Source organism: Mixophyes fleayi, chromosome 5 (assembly GCF_038048845.1).
Source record: "Mixophyes fleayi isolate aMixFle1 chromosome 5, aMixFle1.hap1, whole genome shotgun sequence".
Classification (NCBI taxonomy): Eukaryota; Metazoa; Chordata; class Amphibia; order Anura; family Limnodynastidae; genus Mixophyes; species Mixophyes fleayi.
Window position 1 is genome coordinate 1,511,469 of NC_134406.1, and position 22,228 is coordinate 1,533,696.

Sequence of the window (22,228 nt, forward strand, 5' to 3'; positions counted from 1 at the left end):
CGTTGTCATATTACCTGTCCTTGGATATGTCACAGATCTGCACTGGATGCAGAGTGAAATGAAAATAAACAACTAATATATAGCAGTAATAACTCTCTATCATTCTGCTTCTGTACCCCCGTGAATAAACTGTCCTCGTCTCTCTCTGGGGAGTCAGATCATGAACTAATGGAGCCGCCTATTGTTATTAATACACTATGTAACATGATACGCGTCTGACCTGTGTTTGCAGTACTGTCATGTAATGTGCTATGGGTCTAATCAACCCCCCCAGCCACATCACGACACCCCCCCAGCCACATCACGACACCCCCAAGCCACATCACACCACCTCCCTAGACAAATCACGCCACCCCCCAGCCACATCACGCCACATTCTCCAGCAACATCACGCCACCCCCCCAGCCACATCACGCCACATTCTCCAGCAACATCACGCCACCCCCCCAGCCACAACAAGCCACCCCCCCAGCCACATCACGCCACATTCTCCAGCAACATCACGCCACCCCCCCAGCCACATCACGCCACATTCTCCAGCAACATCACGCCACCCCCCCAGCCACAACCAGCCACCTCCCCCAGCCACATCACGCCACCCCTCCAGCCACATCACGCCACTCCCCCAGCCACAACAAGCCACCTCCCCCAGCCACATCACGCCACCCCTCCAGCCACATCACGCCACTCCTCCAGCCACATCACGCCACTCCCCCAGCCACATCACGCCACTCCCCCAGCCACAACAAGCCACCTCCCCCAGCCACATCATGCCACCTCCCCCAGCCACATCACGCCACCCCCCCAGCCACATCACGCCACTCCCCCAGCCACATCACGCCACTCCCCCAGCCACAACAAGCCACCTCCCCCAGCCACATCACGCCACCCCTCCAGCCACATCACGCCACTCCCCCAGCCACAACAAGCCACCTCCCCCAGCCACATCACGCCACCCCTCCAGCCACATCACGCCACTCCCCCAGCCACATCACGCCACTCCCCCAGCCACAACAAGCCACTTCCCCCAGCCACATCACGCCACCCCCCCAGCCACATCTCGCCACTCCCCCAGCCACAACAAGCCACCTCCCCCAGCCACATCACGCCACCCCTCCAGCCACATCACGCCACTCCCCCAGCCACAACAAGCCACCTCCCCAGCCACATCACGCCACTCCCCCAGCCACAACAAGCCACCTCCCCCAGCCACATCACGCCACCCCTCCAGCCACATCACGCCACTCCCCCAGCCACAACAAGCCACCTCCCCCAGCCACATCACGCCACTCCCCCAGCCACAACAAGCCACCTCCCCCAGCCACAAAATGCCACCTCCCCAAGCCACATCACGCCACCCCACACCACATCATGCCACCCCACACCACATCATGCCACCCCCCAGCCACATCACGCCACTCCCCCAGCCACAACAAGCCACCTCCCCCAGCCACATCACGCCACCTCCCCCAGCCACATCATGCCACCCCCCCAGCCACATCACGCCACTCCTCCAGCCACATCACGCCACCTCCCCCAGCCACATCACGCCACCCCACACCACATCACGCCACCCCCCCAGCCACATCCCCCAGCCACTTCACGCCTCATCCGCCAGCCACATCACACCACCCCCCCAGCCACATCATGCCACACCTCCAGCCACATCATGCCACCTCCCCAGATTCATCACACCACCCCCCCAGCCACATCACGCCACCTCCCCCAGCCACATCACGCCACCCCCCCAGCCACATCACACCACTCCTCCAGCCACATCACGACACCCCCAAGCCACATCACACCACCTCCCTAGACAAATCACGCCACCCCCCCAGCCACATCACGCCACATTCTGCTGCAACATCACGCCACTCCCCCAGCCACAACAAGCCACCTTCCCCAGACACATCACACCACATCCCCCAGCCACATCACGCCACTCCCCCAGCCACAACAAGCCACCTCCCCCAGCCACATCACGCCACCCCCCCAGCCACATCACGCCACTCCCCCAGCCACAACAAGCCACCTCCCCCAGCCACATCACGCCACCCCCCCAGCCACATCACGCCACTCCCCCAGCCACATCACGCCACTCCCCCAGCCACAACACGCCACTCCCCCAGCCACAACAAGCCACCTCCCCCAGACACATCACGCCACATCCCCCAGCCACATCACGCCACTCCCCCAGCCACAACAAGCCACCTCCCCCAGCCACATCACGCCACCCCCCCAGCCACATCACGCCACTCCCCCAGCCACATCACGCCACTCCCCCAGCCACAACAAGCCACCTTCCCCAGACACATCACGCCACATCCCCCAGCCACATCACGCCACTCCCCCAGCCACAACAAGCCACCTCCCCAGCCACATCACGCCACTCCCCCAGCCACAACAAGCCACCTCCCCAAGCCACATCATGCCACCTCCCCCAGCCACATCACGCCACCCCCCAGCCACAACAAGCCACCTTCCCCAGACACATCACGCCACATCCCCAGCCACATCACGCCACCCCACACCACATCATGCCACCCCACACCACATCATGCCACCCCCCAGCCACATCACGCCACTCCCCCAGCCACAACAAGCCACCTCCCCCAGCCACATCACGCCACCTCCCCCAGCCACATCACGCCACCCCCCCAGCCACATCACGCCACTCCTCCAGCCACATCACGCCACCCCCCAGCCACATCACGCCACTCCTCCAGCCACATCACGCCACCTCCCCCAGCCACATCACGCCACCCCACACCACATCACGCCACCCCCCCAGCCACATCCCCCAGCCACAACAAGCCACCTCCCCCAGCCACATCACGCCACCTCCCCCAGCCACATCACGCCACCCCCCAGCCACATCACGCCACTCCTCCAGCCACATCACGCCACCTCCCCCAGCCACATCACGCCACCCCACACCACATCACGCCACCCCCCCAGCCACATCCCCCAGCCACTTCACGCCTCATCCGCCAGCCACATCACACCACCCCCCCAGCCACATCATGCCACACCTCCAGCCACATCATGCCACCTCCCCAGATTCATCACGCCACCAATCTGAGACATATTACGCCATCCCACAGCCACAATACAACCCCCCCAGACACATCATGCCACCCCCCAGGCACATACTGAATCCCCCCAGACATATCAAAACTCCACAGACACATCATAACCCACTCCAACCCAACATACTTACCTAAGCTGTCCTCCTCCATGTCACAACGGCAGCAGGATCAGGATAACAGGCAAGGTGCTGGAGCAGATGTGAGAACCAATTCTCTGGCACCCTAATGATGCCAGAAGCTGTTATTTAACACTGGAGATAAGCCCTGATAGGTGGGCGGCAATTGGCGGTCAGGCACGCTGACCACCGACAGGAAGCTGAAGAGGCATCCCATTGCTAGACGATAGGGGAGAACAGGCGACCGCCTCTTGCACCAAGTGTCAGTGCGGAGACGGTGCCGGATAGTACCCCCTTCCCTCTCTCCAGAACAGAACAATTAGCAGACTGACCCTTGAGAAAATTGGAGAGAAGACAGGGAGTATATAGATGTTTCTTGTCAACCAAAGATCTTTTTTCCGGACCGTAACCTTTCCAATGGACCAAAAACTGTATCTTACCTCGAATGGTATGAGAGTCCAAGATACGTTCAACCTCATACTTGTCTCCCAGTATGGACTTGATGGGAGGAGGAGGAAGTTGACTTTTAAAAAATTCATTAAGAATTAAGGATTTGAGTAGGGATATATGAAAGGATTATGTACACGGAGACAGAAAGGTATCCGGAGCTTGTAAGTAGCGGCATTGATGACATGTGAGATGCAGAAGGGACCAATATAACAAGGTGCAAACTTCATAGATGGTACTTTGAGTTTGAAGTTACGGGTGGATAACCATACCTTGTCCCCTACATGAAGAATTGGATTACTTCTGCGATAGCGATCGGCAAATTGTTTGTGTCGGTTAGAGGATTGTAGCAATTTGTCTTGAACTTGAGACCAGATCCTGGAGAATTCACGAACCATTCCTTGAACAGCAGGATCTTAGTTCATGCGCTAGGTCTATTTATAGTATTAGGGGATTTTCCCACGCTGTTGTGTGAAACCCCTAATAATATACACTGTAGAAGCTGTTTGCGGCGGCTCTCTTCTTCTTTTTTCTTTTTTTACACAAGCATGTTCTGGATGGGATATTACAAATCTGGGGCCCTTCTGGCTGAAGATAAGAAGACTTCAAGCAACAATGGGGCCTTCCTGGCCAAGAAGAAATGAAGACTTCAAGCAACAAGGGGGGCGTTTTGCCCAAGAAGAAGAGAAGAAATTTCAAGCAAGGGCTTTGGATTTACAAATAATTTTTGGACATTTGAAGCCGGACTTTGGGAATTACAAATTTATTTTGGACTTGGTCAACCGGACTATTGGATGCAAATTCATTTGGGACTTGGTTAACAGACATTTTAGGATAAAAAGCTGCTGACAACAGATGAAAACATCAGTGGTGAGTATATTGGGAATTTATTATTTTTAATAAAAGTATGTGGTATAAATAAGGGTGTTTAGTGTCTTTATTGGGGTTCTATTAATTTTATTAAATGTATGTGGTTGTAAACAGGTTGTAGTGGTTTATTTAACATTTTATTTTTTGGAACTACAGGTCACAGCCAGCCGTGGGTGTCAGGGCATGTTGGCACTTGTGGTTCTCAAAGTGCCATGGGTATGCTGGTGCTTGTAGTTATACAAGTATCAGCATGCCCACAATGTTTATGGCACCCTGGCTGGCTTGGACTTGTAGTCCCACAAAACAAAATGGTGCCTGTATGTTTTTTTACATTTATATTGGCGTTATTACCCTACACCCACCGCCCAGGGTTGTAGGAAGAGCCCTAGTGCTTTCAGCACTGGGCTAGTTGTAACTACGGGAGGAGGCATTCGTTTTTTTTCGTCGGACCCCACTCCCTAGGGAATCCAGCCCAGCGCTAAGCAGCCTGGGGTTGGTTTGTCATTATGGCAGGGGGACCCCTGCCACGTGTCCCCCTTGCTATAGTGCCACCCACACCGGCTGGTTTGCCTAATGCTGGTTAAGTGAAAATCGGGGTGGGGACCCCTTATGATTTTAAAGTAACCAGCAGTAGGCTGGCAGCACTAGGGTTAATAGTACTCGGGCAGGGGGACCCCATGCTTTTTTTTTTTAACTTTTATCTATTTTTAACAGTTTAGACAGCTGCCGGGACCTGCGGCTCTATAGGTAGGGACAGTGTAACAGTGATGTGTTTACTAATCTCGCAGCTAGATAAGGACAACATGGGAGAGTTTGACATCGCAGCAAATCGCCAGAGATGACCTGCAATTTTGAAGATCAGGATAAAGATCTCAGCTTAATACATTGGAGAACCTTTGGACTAAAATCACGGGTTATTTGCCGAGATTTGAACACACTGAAAAAATCGGACCTTTATACATTTACCCCCTGGGCTCCATGGATGCAATCGAAGAGCTCTGATATAAGAGGATGGGGATAGCGGTTCTTAATATGGCATTTAATTTGTGGTCAATACACGGCCTGAGAGACCCGTCTTTTTGTTTTTAACAAAAAAGAATCCGGCACCAGCAGAAGTCGATTTATGAATAAAACCGCATTCAAGGTTTTCAGAGATGTAGTCAGCCATGGCCTGAGTTTCTGATAAGGATAATGGAAATACTCTGCCCCTGGGAATCCTTTTACCAGAGATAAGGTCAATGGGGCAGTCCCAGGGTCGGTGAGATGGCAAAGATTCAGCGGCTGTCTTGCTAAAGACGTCCAGGAAATCTGTATAGGCCTCAGGAAGAATTGGATGTGAAGTGGAGGCCAGACAAGAGATCAAAGTCCTGGAAGGAAGTATCGGAGACAGACATTGATGCTTGCATGTAGGGCCTCAGGAGATGACTTGAGCACGTAGTCAGTCGAACTTTGAAGAATGTGCCCTGAGCCAGGGTAGTCCCAGAATCATTGGGTTTATGGACTGAAGAAGAGTTAGGAAACTTATCCATTCAGAGTGGAGAGCTCCTACTGACTGGTAATGCGGTCGATAGAGCCGTAAGCGACACGGTTACCATCTATCGCAGTCAGACCCTAAGGCTGTGGCAAAGGATGAATGGAGAGATTGAGATTGGAGGCCAACTCGGCGCATATGAAGTTTCCAGCTGATCCAGAGTCCACGAAGGCTGACAACTGCTGGGGACCATCCAGAAAAAAAAGAATACTGGCATAAGAAATTTGGCATCTCTTGTGGAGTAGGGAGTAAGGAACCTGGATCCTAGGACGACCCCCCTATCGCCTAGGATGGGGCGTTAACCGGTCTCTTTGAATATGAAGAGAGAAGGTGGCCAGACTCTCCACAATAAAGACAGAGATGATTTCTGATGCGTCTGTCCTGTTCCTCCTTAAAAAGGCAAAAACGGCCTAGTTGCATAGGTTCCTCAGAAGTGGATAGGAGAGGGAGAAACTGAGGAGCCAGACTGGGGAAGGGTCGACTAGAGCGATTCCTCTCCTGAGTACGCTCCCTGTGGCGAATATCCACCTTGATACAGAGAGAGATTAACTCGTCAGGCTGGATGGGAGATCATGGGAGGCCAGATCGTCTTTGATTTGTTCATTAAGCCCTTTCCAAAAGGTGGCCACAAGAGCCTCATTAGTCCAGGGAAGCTCAGAAGCTAGAGCCGAAATTGTACCACGTATGGCCAGCAGTTAAGGATCCTTGACGAAGAGTCAGCAATCCAGAACCATCAGAAGAGGCTCTGCCTGGCTCGTTGAAGACCTTCCAGAAATTCTCAATGAAGAGAGAAGAGTTCTGGAGCATAGAATCATCCCTCTCCCAGAGGGAGGATGCCCAGGTTAGAGACGGGCCCGTGAGGAGGGAAATTATGTTTCGAAGCAAAATTTTCAGGAGCCAGTTCAAATTGGATGACGCACTGGTTAAGAAACCCCCATCATCTCCTGGGGTCTCCGTCAAATTTTTCATAAGAAGTAATATGTAAACCTCTGGAAGCGAATGTACTGACTGTGGAAGCTGTGACGGTAGTGGAGACTAGTGATGGGTAGTTCACGAATGATTAGTTCAAATTAACTAATCTTCAAAGTGAACTAAATCATTTAGTTCACAGCTCTGACAAAGATTAGTTCCCCAGGAAGTAAAACAAGTGGGAGGAGTTAGAGATAAAGCCGAGCAGCTCCAGCAGCCGCACTCACTGTCTCCTTCACACTGGCTCTTTTGTTTCTATTCAGCTCTCTCATTTAATACTCATGAGTCAGTACCTCTAAACTGCCAAAGGTGGCGCTGCTGTGCTCAGACATTGTGTGAGACTCTGGAGCTGATCACTAACTATGAGTCATGAGTCATTCTCCTCACTCAGGAGTTCAATAGTTCATCTAGTTCATTTCACTCAGTGACTCATACGAGTCTTCAAATCATTTCACTCTTCAAATCTTTCCACTCTTTCGAATCTTTTCAATCATTCAGATCATTTAGCTCATGAGTCACAGGATACATTCCCTTCCCTGTCAGCTCCAGACACACTGCACTGCTGAGTGCTGCATGTTATATACTGTAATTCTGTTTACTGCACCATATATACAGGGGAGATGTATTAAACCTTCAAGAGAGATAAAGTGGAAGCGTTGCCCATAGCAACTAATCAGTTTCTGTCATTTTATAGACTTGCTAGATAAATGACAGAAGCTGATTAGTCATAATTGCCAATGTTATGTTGTTTACGTCTGGGAGTTCCTGGAGCGGGGTATTGGCGTGGGGGGCGGGGCTTTGTGAATTGCGCCATTTTGGCCCTGCCCCCAGTGACTTGATGCCTATAGGGGTCTTTTTACAGCTGTAAAAATCCCCCCCTAAGGTTTGATACATATCCCTTATATCCTGCTTGCACTGATCTCAATTTTAAAAGCAAAAAAGTGACACTTTATAATACTCTGAACTTTTTCATTTGCATATTATGGAAATAAAAAATAATGATGAAAATGTAATTAACTTTGCAGAGCTCAACATGTCACTACTAGTTTTTGTATAAGTGATTGCCCTTTTTAAAATATTAAAAATGATCTGACATATTAAACTTATCTGATCATTTTAACAGGAGTATAACTCATCTAATGAGATGTAGTATATATGCCTACAGTATGTGTAATAGATTAGGGGGTAAATGTATCAAACTGCGAGTTTGCCAGCGTGTTACTTGCGTAACCTGTAATACAGTAAATACAGGTTACGCAATGGTAATGGTATACAATTGTACGCAATTGTATACAATTGTTACGCAATTGTAATGGTATACAAGCACCAGCATGGCCACACTGTTTTTGGCAACCTGGCTGGCTGGGACTTGTAGTTCCACAAACAAAATTGGTGTCAGTTTGTTTTTTTTCTACTATTTACCGCCGTATTACCCTACTACCCACAGCCCAGGGGTAGTAGGAAGAGCCCTAGTGCTATCAGCACTGGGCTGGTTCTTTCTAGGGGGGGGGGCCCGCTCGTTTTTTTCAGCGGACCCCACTCCCTAGGGAATCCAGCCCAGCGCTGAACAGACTAGGGTTGGTTAGTCATTATGGCAGGGGGACCCCTGCTGCGCGTCTCCCTGCTATAGTGCCGCCAACCCTGGCTGGTTTGCCTAGTGCTGGTAAAGTGAAAATCGGGGGAACCCCACGCAAAATTTTTCCCCGATTTTTACGGGACCAGCACTAGTCAGGCAGCACTAGGGTTAAGCATAAATAGCGGGGGGACCTCACGCTTTTTTTTTTTCCAACTTTTATCTGTTCTTTAACATTTTAACAGCTGCCGGAGCTCCGGCAGCTGTATGACAGGTCAGTGTAACAGTGATGTGTTTGCCAAACACAGGAGAGTTAGCTAAACTCGGGAGTGTTTACATCGCTCAAAATCGCCAGAGATGACCAGCGATTTTGAACATGAGTGTCAAAATCGCAGCTTGATACATTTCCATTTTTTTTAAAAAAAAATCGCAATTTGCCGCGATTTAAACACGCTGGCAAACTCGCACTTTGGTACATTTACCCCTAGATCTCCAATCACTTCTCTCAGCAGAGTTCCAGAGCCCGTGATCTAACTGAACCAACTGAGTTAAATGAACTAAATGAACTACTGAGTGAAATGAACTAATCTTTTGAACTAATCTTTTGTGTGAACTAGATCAGAATGAACTAATCTTCAAAATGAACTAGATTTCCCATCACTAGTGGAGACTGTGACCTCCACGGCTGCTTGGCTTGCTGGCAGGGATCCTTGTAGGGTGTCCAAATGAGAAACAACCCCCTGGAGACACAGCAAAAGCTGAGCTTGATTAGACTCTTGCTGGTCCACTCTCTGGGCAAGATGGAGCAGAAGATCTCTAGCGGAGGGTTCTTCTTGACCACTCATCTTCTTGACCAGAGTATACTGTCACGATCTGCAAAGAAGTTACTAGAAGAAGTTACTAGCTGGTATTAGCACTGCTGAGCTGGGAGGTGCAGAGTCTAACGCAGCCTCAGTGTTCACAAGGGAGTTTGGGAGTTCGCTGCAAGGGGAGATCTGAAGAAGAGTCAAAAGCAAGCCAGGAGTCAGAGAGCCGGAATTAGCGGAACTAGAAGGTACCAAAAGTAAACCAAAGGGAAGTCAAGAAGGTAGCAGGATCAGGCAAGGTGCTGGAGCAGGTGTGAGAACCAATACTCTGGCACCCTAATGGTTCCAGAGGCTGCTAATTAACCATGGAGATAAGCCATGATAGGTGGGCGGTAATTGGCGGTCAGGCACGCTGACCGCCTTCTGGAAACTGAAGAAGTGGGATGCAAAGTTTACTGCACATGCATGCGCAGCGTGCAAGAGAGGAGAACAGCTGACCATCAGTGCGGAGACGATACTTGACACAGTCCCCACAATTAATGAGAAGTGTTGGAAATAGAAAACTGGCTTTACTATCAATGAGAAGATTTGAAGTTATAAAACTGGTCACAACCATTAATGAGAAGTGTGAGAGATATAAAACTGGTCCCCACCATTAATAAGAAGTATTGAAATATAAAAATGGCTTTACCATTAATGAGAAGTGTTGGAGATATAAAACCGGTCCCCAACTATTAATGATGAGTGTTGGTGATGTAATTTAGATTTCCATTTAGCTTCTCTTCATGTGACATTGTCATTGGGTTTGGGGTTCTTTTCCTTTCACAGCTTCTCCAGAGGTTGTTGCAGGAGAGGAGGCCCAGAATAGAGCGAATATTACAGGGAAAGAACTCAGCATCTCAGCCCCTTCCCATAGAGGCTGCAGAGCAGAAGGAACAGAGAAGTCCTCTCTCGGAGCTGAAAGATCGGTGGGACACTCTTCTCCAGAATGCAAAAGGCAGGTGGGTATAAAGAGCAGGTCCTGGGTACACCACAATCATAAAACCACTATTTCAGCAGTTTGTTTCTCAGAATTCAGGTTCCGTTATATCCATATAGTACTTGCAGGTGTTGTCTACCATAGTCCACAATGTGACCTACAGGATCCACAGCTGAAGATCTTTATCAATCACTTATCTCTCCATTTCTCTTTGACCCTTATCCGCTTCACTCTCAGTCACACTACATGAGTACATAGCTGTCACCTGAGTGCGACGTATGAGCCCCACAGCTCCACTCTCGTTACAGACACCGACATTTGGAGCGAATCGCTCCTGCTGCCCAGAACTTTCAAGAATTGCTGGATGCCTTCCACGATTGGATGAGTGCTGCTGAGAGACAACTGACAGAGCTTTGGAGAACCAACAGGTCCATGAACCAGATGAAAGACTCCCAGACAGAAGCGCAGGTAATATCTACAATAGTAAATACCCAGAAATTATACAGACCTGTGCATGTCACTGCACTAAGAGCCCATCTGATCATAAATGGAACAATTTAATCTATAAACAGCTCAGATTTCTGACCATGTTATTCCAAAAAGACTCTTCATTAAACTGGTTCTCATGTATTTATATTGTCTAAATCTCTCTAAAAATATTAATAAATATACTTGTATATACATACATAACTCTGAAATGTATTATTGCTGAATAATTATCTGCCCATAGCACTTCCTGTCACTCATTGGATTTCTCCATAACATAGTATCTTCCCGTTCTTCTTCTTTCAGGATCTCAGTAAAGAAATTCAGACCAAGCCTGGAGATCTAGAAAAAGTTCTGGAAAAGGGTCAAGTAATACTTGAACTGGTTTCAGGCAAGTAAAGCAAAGGGCTGTAAAATTTAGACTAGTTTGGAAAGTTCATCTTCTAACAGATTTATCTGGGTGCGCTGACCATTCAGTTTAAGGCATGAAATAGACAACACCCGCAAGTATGGTTGAACCAGTGTTCTTGTTATGAGACAATTACATGCTCTCGGTTACCAATGTAAATAAAACAACAATATCCTCAAAATCTACGGTTAACCAACAACATGGAAAAGAAATGTTGGCTTCAGTGAGGGTCTCCTATCTCCTGCAGATCCACCGTGATCAGCGGACACTTTCTGTAGCCTCACTGACCCTATTCACCTCCTTCAATTTATTAGAAAATGTTTTGATTTGTTCATCAAACCTAATGAGTTCAGCAATGAGCGAATGTTAAGTGTATTATGTCTACTCACAAACCTGAAACCATTTCTTTGTAATAAAAAGAAGCCAAAATACGTAATATTGGTAACAGTGAAAATTGTCATTGGGGAGCGAGTTTTACAAATTGTGAATAATGGACAAATTTTGGTGCAGGATCAGGTTGTGATTAAGAGACGATTCTGTCGGGGATCAGGTTGCGATTAGGAGATGTTTCTGTCGGGGATCAGGTTGCGATTAGGAGATGTTTCTGTCGGAGATCAGGTTGCGATTAGGAGATGTTTCTGTCGGGGATCAGGTTGTGATTAAGAGACATTTCTGTCGGGGATCAGGTTGTGATTAGGAGACGTTTCTGTCGAGGATCAGGTTGCGATTAGGAGATGTTTCTGTCGGGGATCAGGTTGCGATTAGGAGATGTTTCTGTCAGAGATCAGGTTGCGATTAGGAGATGTTTCTGTCGGGGATCAGGTTGCGATTAGGAGACGTTTCTGTCAGGGATCAGGTTGTGATTAGGAGACGTTTCTGTCGGGAATCAGGTTGCGATTAGGAGACATTTCTGTCGGGGATCAGGTTGTGATTAGGAGACATTTCCGTCGGGGATCAGGTTGTGATTAGGAGACATTTCCGTCGGGGATCAGGTTGTGATTAGGAGATGTTTCTGTCTGGGATCAGGTTGCGATTAGGAGACGTTTCTGTCGGGAATCAGGTTGTGATTAGGAGATGTTTCTGTCGGGGATCAGCTTGTGATAAGGAGACGTTTTCGTCAGGGATCAGGTTGTGATTAGGAGACGTTTCTGTCGGGGATCAGGTTGTGATTAGAACATGTCTGTCAGGCTGTAAGGTATATGTGTGCTGTAGTAGTGTATGTTCTTTGTGTGTTGTTATTTAGGCGAGGAAGCTCAGCTCTGCCAGGAAAAGATGGATACTCTACGGGTCAGGTATATCATTATATCTCAGAGTGCTGCAGACATCCTGCAGCGACTGGATCAGGCTGTGGAGGCTACAGCACATCTAGACCCATCCCAGGAAGATTTATCACTTTGGTTGGGGCGTATGGAGAAGTTGGTGTCCTCCATTAGCTGTGAGAAGGATGAAGAGCGAAGCCTGCTGAGTGCCAGTGACACAGAAAAGGTGTGAGCAATAATCAGGAAAGTTACTTATCTTAGTGATGTAGTGAACGCAATGTCCTTACACCCACAGTGTCCTCAATCTTACTTATATCATTGCCCCTCACAATCTCAGTGCAGTATCCTCAGCCTCCTCCTGCATCAAACATAAGATGATGTACAATCTGCCTCCTTATATTAGAGCAGTGGCCTCTGACACTTAATATGAGTGCAGTGTCCTCAGTCTCACATAGTATTAATTTGGTAGTCTTGGACTCATCATATAAGTCTCCTCATACGAGCACAGTGCCCCCAGTCTCTTTATACGAGCACAGTGCCCCCAGTCTCCTCATACGAGCACAGTGCCTCCAGCCTCCTGATATGTGCGCGGTGCCTCCAGCCTCCTGATATGTGCGCGGTGCTTCCAGCCTCCTGATATGAGTGCATTGTGTAAGTCCCGCAACCACAGCCTCCTTGTATGAGTACATAGCCCCCAGGCTCTTTATGAGTCCAATTTCCTCAGCCTCCTCGTATGAGTGTCTTGTCCTCAGCCTCTTTCTGTGAGTATATTCCCCCAGCCTCCTTACATATGAGCACTATTCCCAGACTTCTTATGTGAATCCAATGTCCTCAGCCTTTTTATATTTTGCACTTCATAAACCCCTCCCCTGTTATCCTGTTTCTCTCTATTTTGACAGCTGGAGCAGATTGTCCTGTCGGAGGTTGAGCACCTCTCTGTGACTGAGAGGCGTCTGGAAGAAATCGGCCACGTCACCCTGAATGTAGAGACCATAGAGTCTCAGATCAGGGACCACAAGGTGGGTGATACGTGATTCTTATCAAATGATTTGTCATTGAGCGGATGCTACTGAAAGGTATCCCAGGTATTATGTGCTTTTAATCTGGGTGAGGAGTTAGGTCACATTAGATGTAATTGGCCACAAATTGCCATGTGCATGACCTAGAAAGAAGCTGATCCCGATGCACATCTGATAGGGAGCCATTGTATCCAGGTGCATGGTAGATGTGGTCCATGACCTGTTTGCGGACATCCTCCTACTCCCCTAATGTATCTCCATTTAGCCGAATCTTTCAGACGTGTATCTGGACTGGTCCGTGTATGACCAGCGTCACAGCCGCACCTTGAACTCAGTGTTCTCTTACAGCTGCTGTCGGTGGATGTTCTGCAGCATCGAGGGATTATCGACAGGTTATTCTGTATCTCCGATGTTCTGCTGAGTTTGTGTCCGGAGCCCATCCAGGAGCGGCTGCAGGTAAGAGGTTTGTGGGGTCATTAAAGGTCATTTGCCAAGGGGATAAGAAGCACATTGACCACGGTGCTCATACATAGGTTCATGCCCTCTCTCCCCCTTTGTACCTCTATATAAATGCTATACACAGCTATTTACGGCTTTCCATTCCCAGCTGGGAATATGCATGTCCGGAAAAGGAAAAATGTCTCCTCATGAGTCCTGTGCACATAATGTTTGGACCACCCCCTTCATTAACAGTAATGGGACATTGGGACGGTGTCTATAAATGGGTGTATCCGCCTCACTCTGATCTCCGCCATACATTTCCTGCGGTGAAATCTGGAGCTTCCTCCCAATGTGAAGTGTCCACCCCTTGAAGCCCCTCTAAGGCTGGGCACACACTACTGGTTTTGCACCTAGTTATTGGTCTGATTACACGATAAATAACCGTTAGGTCCGATATCGTATTAGTGTGTACGCTCCTATGATCATGTTGGATCGTTCCAAAGCACATTGTGTGTTTTGATTTGATTTTATAAACGGACTAAAAATCTCTATAAATGATGGAACAATGTCGACCCAATTCTGCAGTATGTCTGCACTCACGTCCTGCAGTGTCCATAGATCTCTATGGAGTGAGCAGAGTCACCATCTTTTCAGCCGATGGTTATGACACATGAAGAGCACAGATCTGACGGTAAATTGTGTAAAATTGTGTAAGTGTGTACACAGGAATCGGCTGCTGATCGGGACTCTCAGCCGTTAAAATCGTTCAAGATATCGCATCGGGAGAAATTTTCTGTAGTGTGCACCCAGCTTTAGTGTCTGGCTGCAGAGACTTGTTTTTGCACTATGATGCACATTACTACGGCTAGCTTGCATCCTGTGTATCAGCACCTGCAGCTTGTACATGACCCTTATTGTGTGTACAATGACAGTATAAATAAAAACAATTCTTCATCCGGTAATTTGAGCTTTCAGTAACATGATTTCTGTCTCCAGTAATACTCCGACTCGTCTACTGCGTCCTGCTGGTTATACTCAGACCTCTGTAGTGTTGTTTGGAGCACATTGCTTTATTGATACAATTTAACATTTCTTTTTTCCTGCAGCCATCTTTGGTGTCTCTCAAGGAGATGTCCCTCAGGATTTCGGGCCTGGTGAACTCTGCACCCTGTGGCCTGGAACACACCCTTTCCTTGCTTGGACAGTTTTCAGAGGCAGAAGAGGAGCTGCTGCCCTGGATGCAGGAGACAGAAGCCGAGTTACCCCAACTGTCTCCACCCTGTGGCAGCTGCAGCAATTTCCGGGCCCAGCAGCAGCAGCTCCAGGTGAATAGATCCATACATATCACTGAGTGCAGTCACCAGCACTGAGCCGTCCATGAATATAGAGGGGGTGCAGCAACCAGAATACATTGTATCTGTAAACAATCACCCTATCCATGAACATCCAAGATGCAGCATTCTTCTAATCCTGGTAGTCTAACAATCAATGATCAGATTGTGCTTCATGTGATGCTGGGACTAAATGTGCCACCGCTGTAGGAAGAGAAATTGGGACCTTTGGCTAACATGTAAAAGGACCTCCAGATATAACTTATCTTCATACATAAATATAACTAGTACGTCATGTAGAGAGATGAACCCCAAAGGGACATCGGCAGTTTAGTATCTTGTTCTACCTTATAACCTCCATGAGTCACTACTGCTGTGAGGAATTGTATCAGTGCACCTTAATTCCTCCATAATAAACAATAAAACACCTACTAACGATGACCGACTTGTATAATAGCCGCAGGGCATCTCAGCGCAGATTATAATCTCGTATGGTCTTCTCACCAGGCTCTACGGGAGGTAGTGGCTGAACACAAACCTCTTGTCACCAAGCTGCACAGAGTCTCCTGTAAGCTGTCTGAACTGTGCCCAGAGGGGGGCGCTGTCTTTGAGCAGCGCTTTGAGGCTGCAGAGAAACAGTATTGCTCTATTCGTGAGGCTGTCCGCCAAGCAGCGGCTGTCCTGGAGGATACTGTCCCCCGATACAACCAGGTCAGTGCTTATTGTCAGTATCCATGTCCATTTGTGTCACGCGTGGCCTGTGTCTGTCCTTCACATCCCTGGTATGTCCGAGAGGTCCATGTGTGTCACGTGTGGCCTGTGTCTGTCCTTCATAGTCCTGGTGTGTCCTAGAGGTCCATGTGTGTCATGTGTGGCCTGTGTCTGTCCTTCACAGTCCTGGTGTGTCCTAGAGGTACATGTGTGGCCTGTGTCTGTCCATCACAGTCCTGGTGTGTCCTAGAGGTCCACGTGTGTCATGTGTGGCCTGTGTCTGTCCTTCACAGTCCTGGTATGTCCGAGAAGTCCATGTGTGTCACGTGTGGCCTGTGTCTGTCCTTCACTGTTCTGGTGTGTCCTAGAGGTACATGTGTGGCCTGTGTCTGTCCTTCACTGTTCTGGTGTGTCCTAGAGGTACATGTGTGGCCTGTGTCTGTCCTTCACAGTCCGGGTGTGTGCTAGAGGTTCATGTGTGGCCTGTGTCTGTCCTTCACAGTCCTGGTATGTCCGAGAAGTCCATGTGTGTCACGTGTGGCCTGTGTCTGTCCTTCACTGTTCTGGTGTGTCCTAGAGGTACATGTGTGGCCTGTGTCTGTACTTCATAGTCCTGTGTGTCCTAGAGGTCCATGTGTGTCATGTGTGGCCTGTGTCTGTCCTTCACAGTTCTGGTATGTCCTAGAGGTCCATGTGTGTCATGTGTGGCCTGTGTCTGTCCTTCACAGTCCTGGTGTGTCTTAGAGGTCCATGTGTGGCCTGTGTCTGTCCATCACAGTCCTGGTGTGTCCTAGAGGTCCACGTGTGTCATGTGTGGCCTGTGTCTGTCCTTCACAGTCCGGGTGTGTCCTAGAGGTCCATGTGTGGCCTGTGTCTGTCCTTCACAGTCCTGGTATGTCCGAGAAGTCCATGTGTGTCACGTGTGGCCTGTGTCTGTCCTTCACTATTCTGGTGTGTCCTAGAGGTACATGTGTGGCCTGTGTCTGTACTTCATAGTCCTGGTGTGTCCTAGAGGTCCATGTGTGTCATGTGTGGCCTGTGTCTGTCCTTCACAGTTCTGGTATGTCCTAGAGGTCCATGTGTGTCATGTGTGGCCTGTGTCTGTCCTTCACAGTCCTGGTGTGTCTTAGAGGTCCATGTGTGGCCTGTGTCTGTCCTTCACAGTTCTGGTGTGTCCGAGAAGTCCATGTGTGTCATGTGTGGCCTTGGTCTGTCCTTCATAGTTCTGGTATGTCATAGAGTTGCAGCTCCTTTTTTCCTTGCTGTGGTTTGTATGTCGTCAACAGATCAATGAGAGGATAGAAATGATGTGTGAGACCTTGGACAGGCTCAGGGATCGGATGCAGAACTGTTCTTCTGTTGGTGGGGAGCCCTCTCGTATCCGGGAGCAGCTCAGAGAAAACTCCCAGGTACAGGCTGAGCTGGAGAAGCTGGGAGTAGCTCTGGAGAACATCGGGAGACAGGGGACGGAGCTTGTGTCCAGTCTTCCGGCTGAGGCAGTGCAGCCACAAGGTATTCACGTGATGTTGTTATGCAATGTGTAAAATAACTGATAGCTGTTTCCACCCTGATGTTCTTCTTCTTACTTCTCCACTCGCTCCTGACCTTTCTCTGCTCACCAATCAGATTGCAGTCATCATCCGCTCCACTCACTCAGCCTCCACAGCTCTGCTCCTGAATCTCCGCAGCAAAGGTCATTTCAGAAGGACCTAAGTGTAGAGCAAATGCTTTTTTCTGATATCACGTGGCTCCTTCTATAGGGAAGTGCATGGTATTGTGGTCCTTGGTGGCCGTATCTCCAGGGTGCAGAACAATTGCATCAGCTGGTATTAGGTTTGGGGGGCATTCATTGCTGCGGGCAGGCGAGGGGCATGTCTTTGGCACCTTACATTCGTATTTCTGTGGGAAAGTGTTTTCTGGGTTTGACCAATTTTATAGTAAACTTCAAACATACAAACATGTCCCTGTAATATAGACGATGTCCTCTCACCTTCATGATTAATTGGAGACATAAATTAGGCTGGTTCAAACAGCAGTTTGGGGGTAAAATGGAAAAGCTGAAATTAATGAAGGGTGTGGTGGTTCCAGTGTTTGTAGGATGAACGTTCCACACTTTCCACTATACGTATTCTTAGATAAATCTGCAAAGTAGGTGCAGAATGATTTTCTGGGGCACAATTGGGATCTAAGCACGCTCTACAAATGCACTTTGCGGACTGTTAAGATTTGTGCAAAATGAAAAGTGTTGCACTTTCGGAAATGACTTTCTGTGTCCTCTCACGTTCCACCATTTTTCCAGAGCAACCACCCGCAGCAGTACCGCCCCTCCCCTCACACATCTCCCCTTCCTTGCAGGGATCCAGCAGCGCACTGCAGAGCTATTGGCTGAGTGGCACCAGCTGTGTGGACGGGCAGAGGAACGCGATGCTTGGCTATCCGGTCTTCTCATACTAGCAGAGCGGTTTTGGCACGGCCTCTCTGACTTGGCTCTCACACTCGGTGATACCCATCAGATGGTTCTGGACACGGAGGAACCTGATACTGATCCTGATTCCATCAGAAACCGCCTTGATGCCATGCAGGTATGTTATTTATAGACATCATTCCTCATGGCCAGGGAGCAAGCTCGTCCGTGCTTATCTTCATATCATCATCATCATCATCATTTATTTATATAGCGCCACTAATTCCGCAGCGCTGTACAGAGAACTCATTCACATCAGTCCCTGCCCCATTGGAGCTTACAGTCTAAATTCCCTAATATATACACACATATCTTCTGTATGTTACATTTAGGGCTTAATAATGGCGCATACAGATAGTCTAGGTCTCCAGGAGGTTCTGGAATGGCCAAGGCCTCAGAGCGCAGATCACAGACATTCATCCAGATTTTATACAGATTCTGGAATTCTCAGCTCATCCATCATGTCCTAGGATGGAAAGGGAGACAGAGCCGTTCCCCTTAGTTTATATGGTGACATTAGTACTCATCTGCAATAGTTATTTGACCTTTCTGCTTATTTACTCCAGAAGTTAAATCTCGACACAAATAGGCCAATCCTGTCACTCTGCCCAAGTGCCCAGGCCCGTTCCAGGCCAAACATCCAGATAACATGGTTGGTTTGTGAAGGTGGTCCCCTGTTGACCGTTTTGTAAAAATAATATGCTGGATGAACCTGAAACATTGATGAAATTTAGATGGTTTCCTGCTTGAATATAGAATATGATCAATAGTTGGAATAGTTTAATGTATTGTTGTGTCTTTGTGGTTAGTAAAAAATCTTGGCATATTAATGTTCATTATGTGACTGTCAGACTCAGAAAGGCGCCGTATATTCTAGATGTACTGGAAATCACTAACTGGTATATACGCCACTGAATGGAAGGTGCGGAGTCTAATGTACCCCTGGTGTTCACCAGGGACCCCCTCAAGGTGGTTTGGGCTTAGCTGGAAGGGTACGCAGGACGCTGTCCTCCAAGACAGTTAACAGTGTAGTGATAGAGAAAAGTCAGAACGGTCCAAGTCAAACCAATCAGGAGGAGACGGTACCGAAGGGAGGGCCACAGAGAAGTCAGATAGGTCGAGGTCACAATGATGAGGCAAAAAGCGTAATCCAGGAGAATGGACGAAAAGCTGAGGTTACAACGGAGGGTAATAACGGGGCACAATCCAGAAGAGTAGTCAGAGGAAGCCGGGTCAAACCAAACAGGAGCAGGAACATACAAATAATGCTTTAGACAGGTGACCTTATACCCTGGCACCCTAATGGTGCCAGAACATAGTTTAAATGGAGGCTGAAGAAGTGTGAAAGGAGGAAGAAGTGGGCGGTCAGACACGCTGACCGCCAAAGCCCAAAAGAGTCCCGTTGCGGGGCGTGCTACCGCTTCCAATGGCGCGAGGACACAGTAGAACTGCCAGGTGACCGTCCCTGCTCCACGGGAGAACAGCAGGGTTGGCGCCTGACAGTGAGATATCGCTGATCCTTCCTGAATGCTGCAGAAATACGTTTCAAATAAATGTATTCATTTCAGTGGGAGGTAAATCATATAATCAGTCACAGACTATCCTAAGCCGCGTGCCAATGTCTGTGCTGGATGCCAGACGTGCTCATCTCTCCTCCCGCATGGTACATCCCTTTCTCCAGTTCCAGCTTGTCTCTGTGTTCCTACAGAGGAGGTAAAAGCATACGATCTTATTCATAAACAGAAAGAAAAATGGATCCTTTCTTATATGCATCGACCTTGGCACATAAACCTTTACTTTGGGGTGACTCTATATATTGTTACATATTATCTACCATACACAGTAGAATCCTTTGTAAAATATCACGTCTGTCATACCCAACTATCTGTAGTGCTGTATAGGTGACAGGGAGTACTCATAAATGGCTCATCCAATAGAAAGCGGCCCTCAGTGCAGTGGACGAGTTCACAAATCGCTTTGGGGCATTCTCTAGATCATTTTAAGGCACACGCCCCACTCCGTTCTTGCGGAAAGTAGAAATGCGCCATGGTGCGCTGCGAAGCAGTCATGTTTTTTGACGCTGTGCAAACATGTAAACGTCACATTGAAGTCCAGCCACCTCCCGCCTTAGCACCACCCCATGCTTTAAATAACATTTTCCTTTTTTCTCCTAAAACACTGACTGGTTCATCATCATTTATGGATTACATTAATCATGAAAGTGAGGCAAGTGTGTGTTAATCCTGCTGTGTTCTCAGGCCCTGCGGGAGGACATCGACAACCTGCAGAATGACCTGGACACGCTGGGGTCTGTCGGGGTGGAGCTCATGTCATCGTGCGGGGATATGGACAAGCCAGATGTGACAAAGAGCCTGGATGAGGTACACACGTACTATGAGCTCACTACTGGGGTGTGGCCGTTAGGGGGTTCCCCGGGTATGTTTGCACAGAAGATTAGAAGGGGGGTAGACATTGCTCAGGGGTCCGGCAGGCACACGTGCACCAGCCACTGGCAGACGGACAGACGGCAGACGGACACAGTTATGAGGATAAAATTAATTACTATGGAATATGTTGGTGCTATATAAATAAATGATGATGATGATGATTATTGCTGGGTGAAGGGATGAGAGACAGATACTTACACAGCGTTCACTGAGGTCACCAGTGCCGGGTGTAGCAGGGGAAAGTATCTCCCATTTTCCTCTGTTCTGTCATCCAGTATATTGAAACCCCTCCATGTGTACTGTAGTTACATAAAAGGACAGAAGTGAAGAAGAGACTGATTAATGGACGTCTGTGTGCACAAACCCTTACACTACGTCCTGGATCACTAATCTCCTTCACTCCATAAATCCTAGAACATTACTGGTCAGACATGTCCTCCTTTATCTTCTCATGGTCTATCTGAGCTCTCTCCTCCATGCAGCTCTACGCCACGTGGAACAGTCTGAACAAGCACTGGAGCGAGCGTTACATCCGTCTGGAGGAACAGCTGAAGGCAACGCTCAGATGTCAGGAGACAGTGCAGGTACCATCCGTAGGTCTGACTGAGACCTCTCATGTTAGATATTACTGGAAGCTCCATCCAGCAATAATGGGAAAATGCTGGAAGTATACTCAGCAACCTGATATCACAGCACCCAATCATAGGTTTACGGTAAAGAAACAACTAACCCCTTACTAATTAAGTCTTTCTATCCCCCCTAGTCATAATACTGATGCCCCCCCCCCATGTTGTTTATCCTGGGTTCAGATAGAAGAGATAGAGAACATTATTATTCCATAAACACAGGGGCCCTGCCTTTGGCTGACCAGGTTGCATAGGTTGCCTAGTATTTTGCCTGAAGAGGCGGCGAGGAGTATGCAGGACTCCTCTGATGGCATCCTGAAGTGTACTGATGCCTTGCCCTAAAACTGTCCCTACAACTCCCTGTTGCTGAGGATTCATTAATAACGAGAAAATCACAGTTTTTCTCAGGCAGAGGTCAGAGGTTTGTCTAAGGTATTACAGCAAGTGAGACGGAAGGTGGGCACTGAATGTGGTTAGTTGGTGGCAGCTTCTGCCCCATCAGGTGGTTAGTGGGCACCTCCATTCTATAAATGTAATTATTCTTCCTGTCACACAGCACCATCTAACAGCCAGAATTCAGTAATGGTTACAGACAATCTGTTAACAATATCAGACAGAAGCTGCCAAATTACACCAGCCGTACACACACAGTATA

The 22,228-nt window shown here is 48.4% G+C and overlaps 1 protein-coding gene across 2 annotated transcripts in view; it reads left to right on the plus strand.

Annotated features, from left to right (window-relative positions):
• Positions 1 to 22,228, plus strand: part of LOC142158000 (microtubule-actin cross-linking factor 1, isoforms 6/7-like) — a 104,066-nt gene that overhangs the window by 30,309 nt on the left and 51,529 nt on the right. For both annotated transcript variants that reach the window (XM_075211540.1, XM_075211539.1), the window contains exons 5-16: positions 10,230 to 10,402; positions 10,689 to 10,848; positions 11,173 to 11,257; positions 12,519 to 12,760; positions 13,434 to 13,553; positions 13,902 to 14,009; positions 15,101 to 15,319; positions 15,833 to 16,036; positions 17,323 to 17,548; positions 18,392 to 18,618; positions 20,759 to 20,881; positions 21,430 to 21,531. In XM_075211540.1, coding sequence (XP_075067641.1) covers positions 10,230 to 10,402; positions 10,689 to 10,848; positions 11,173 to 11,257; positions 12,519 to 12,760; positions 13,434 to 13,553; positions 13,902 to 14,009; positions 15,101 to 15,319; positions 15,833 to 16,036; positions 17,323 to 17,548; positions 18,392 to 18,618; positions 20,759 to 20,881; positions 21,430 to 21,531 — 1,989 coding nt within the window. The remainder of the gene's footprint in view (positions 1 to 10,229; positions 10,403 to 10,688; positions 10,849 to 11,172; positions 11,258 to 12,518; positions 12,761 to 13,433; positions 13,554 to 13,901; positions 14,010 to 15,100; positions 15,320 to 15,832; positions 16,037 to 17,322; positions 17,549 to 18,391; positions 18,619 to 20,758; positions 20,882 to 21,429; positions 21,532 to 22,228) is intronic.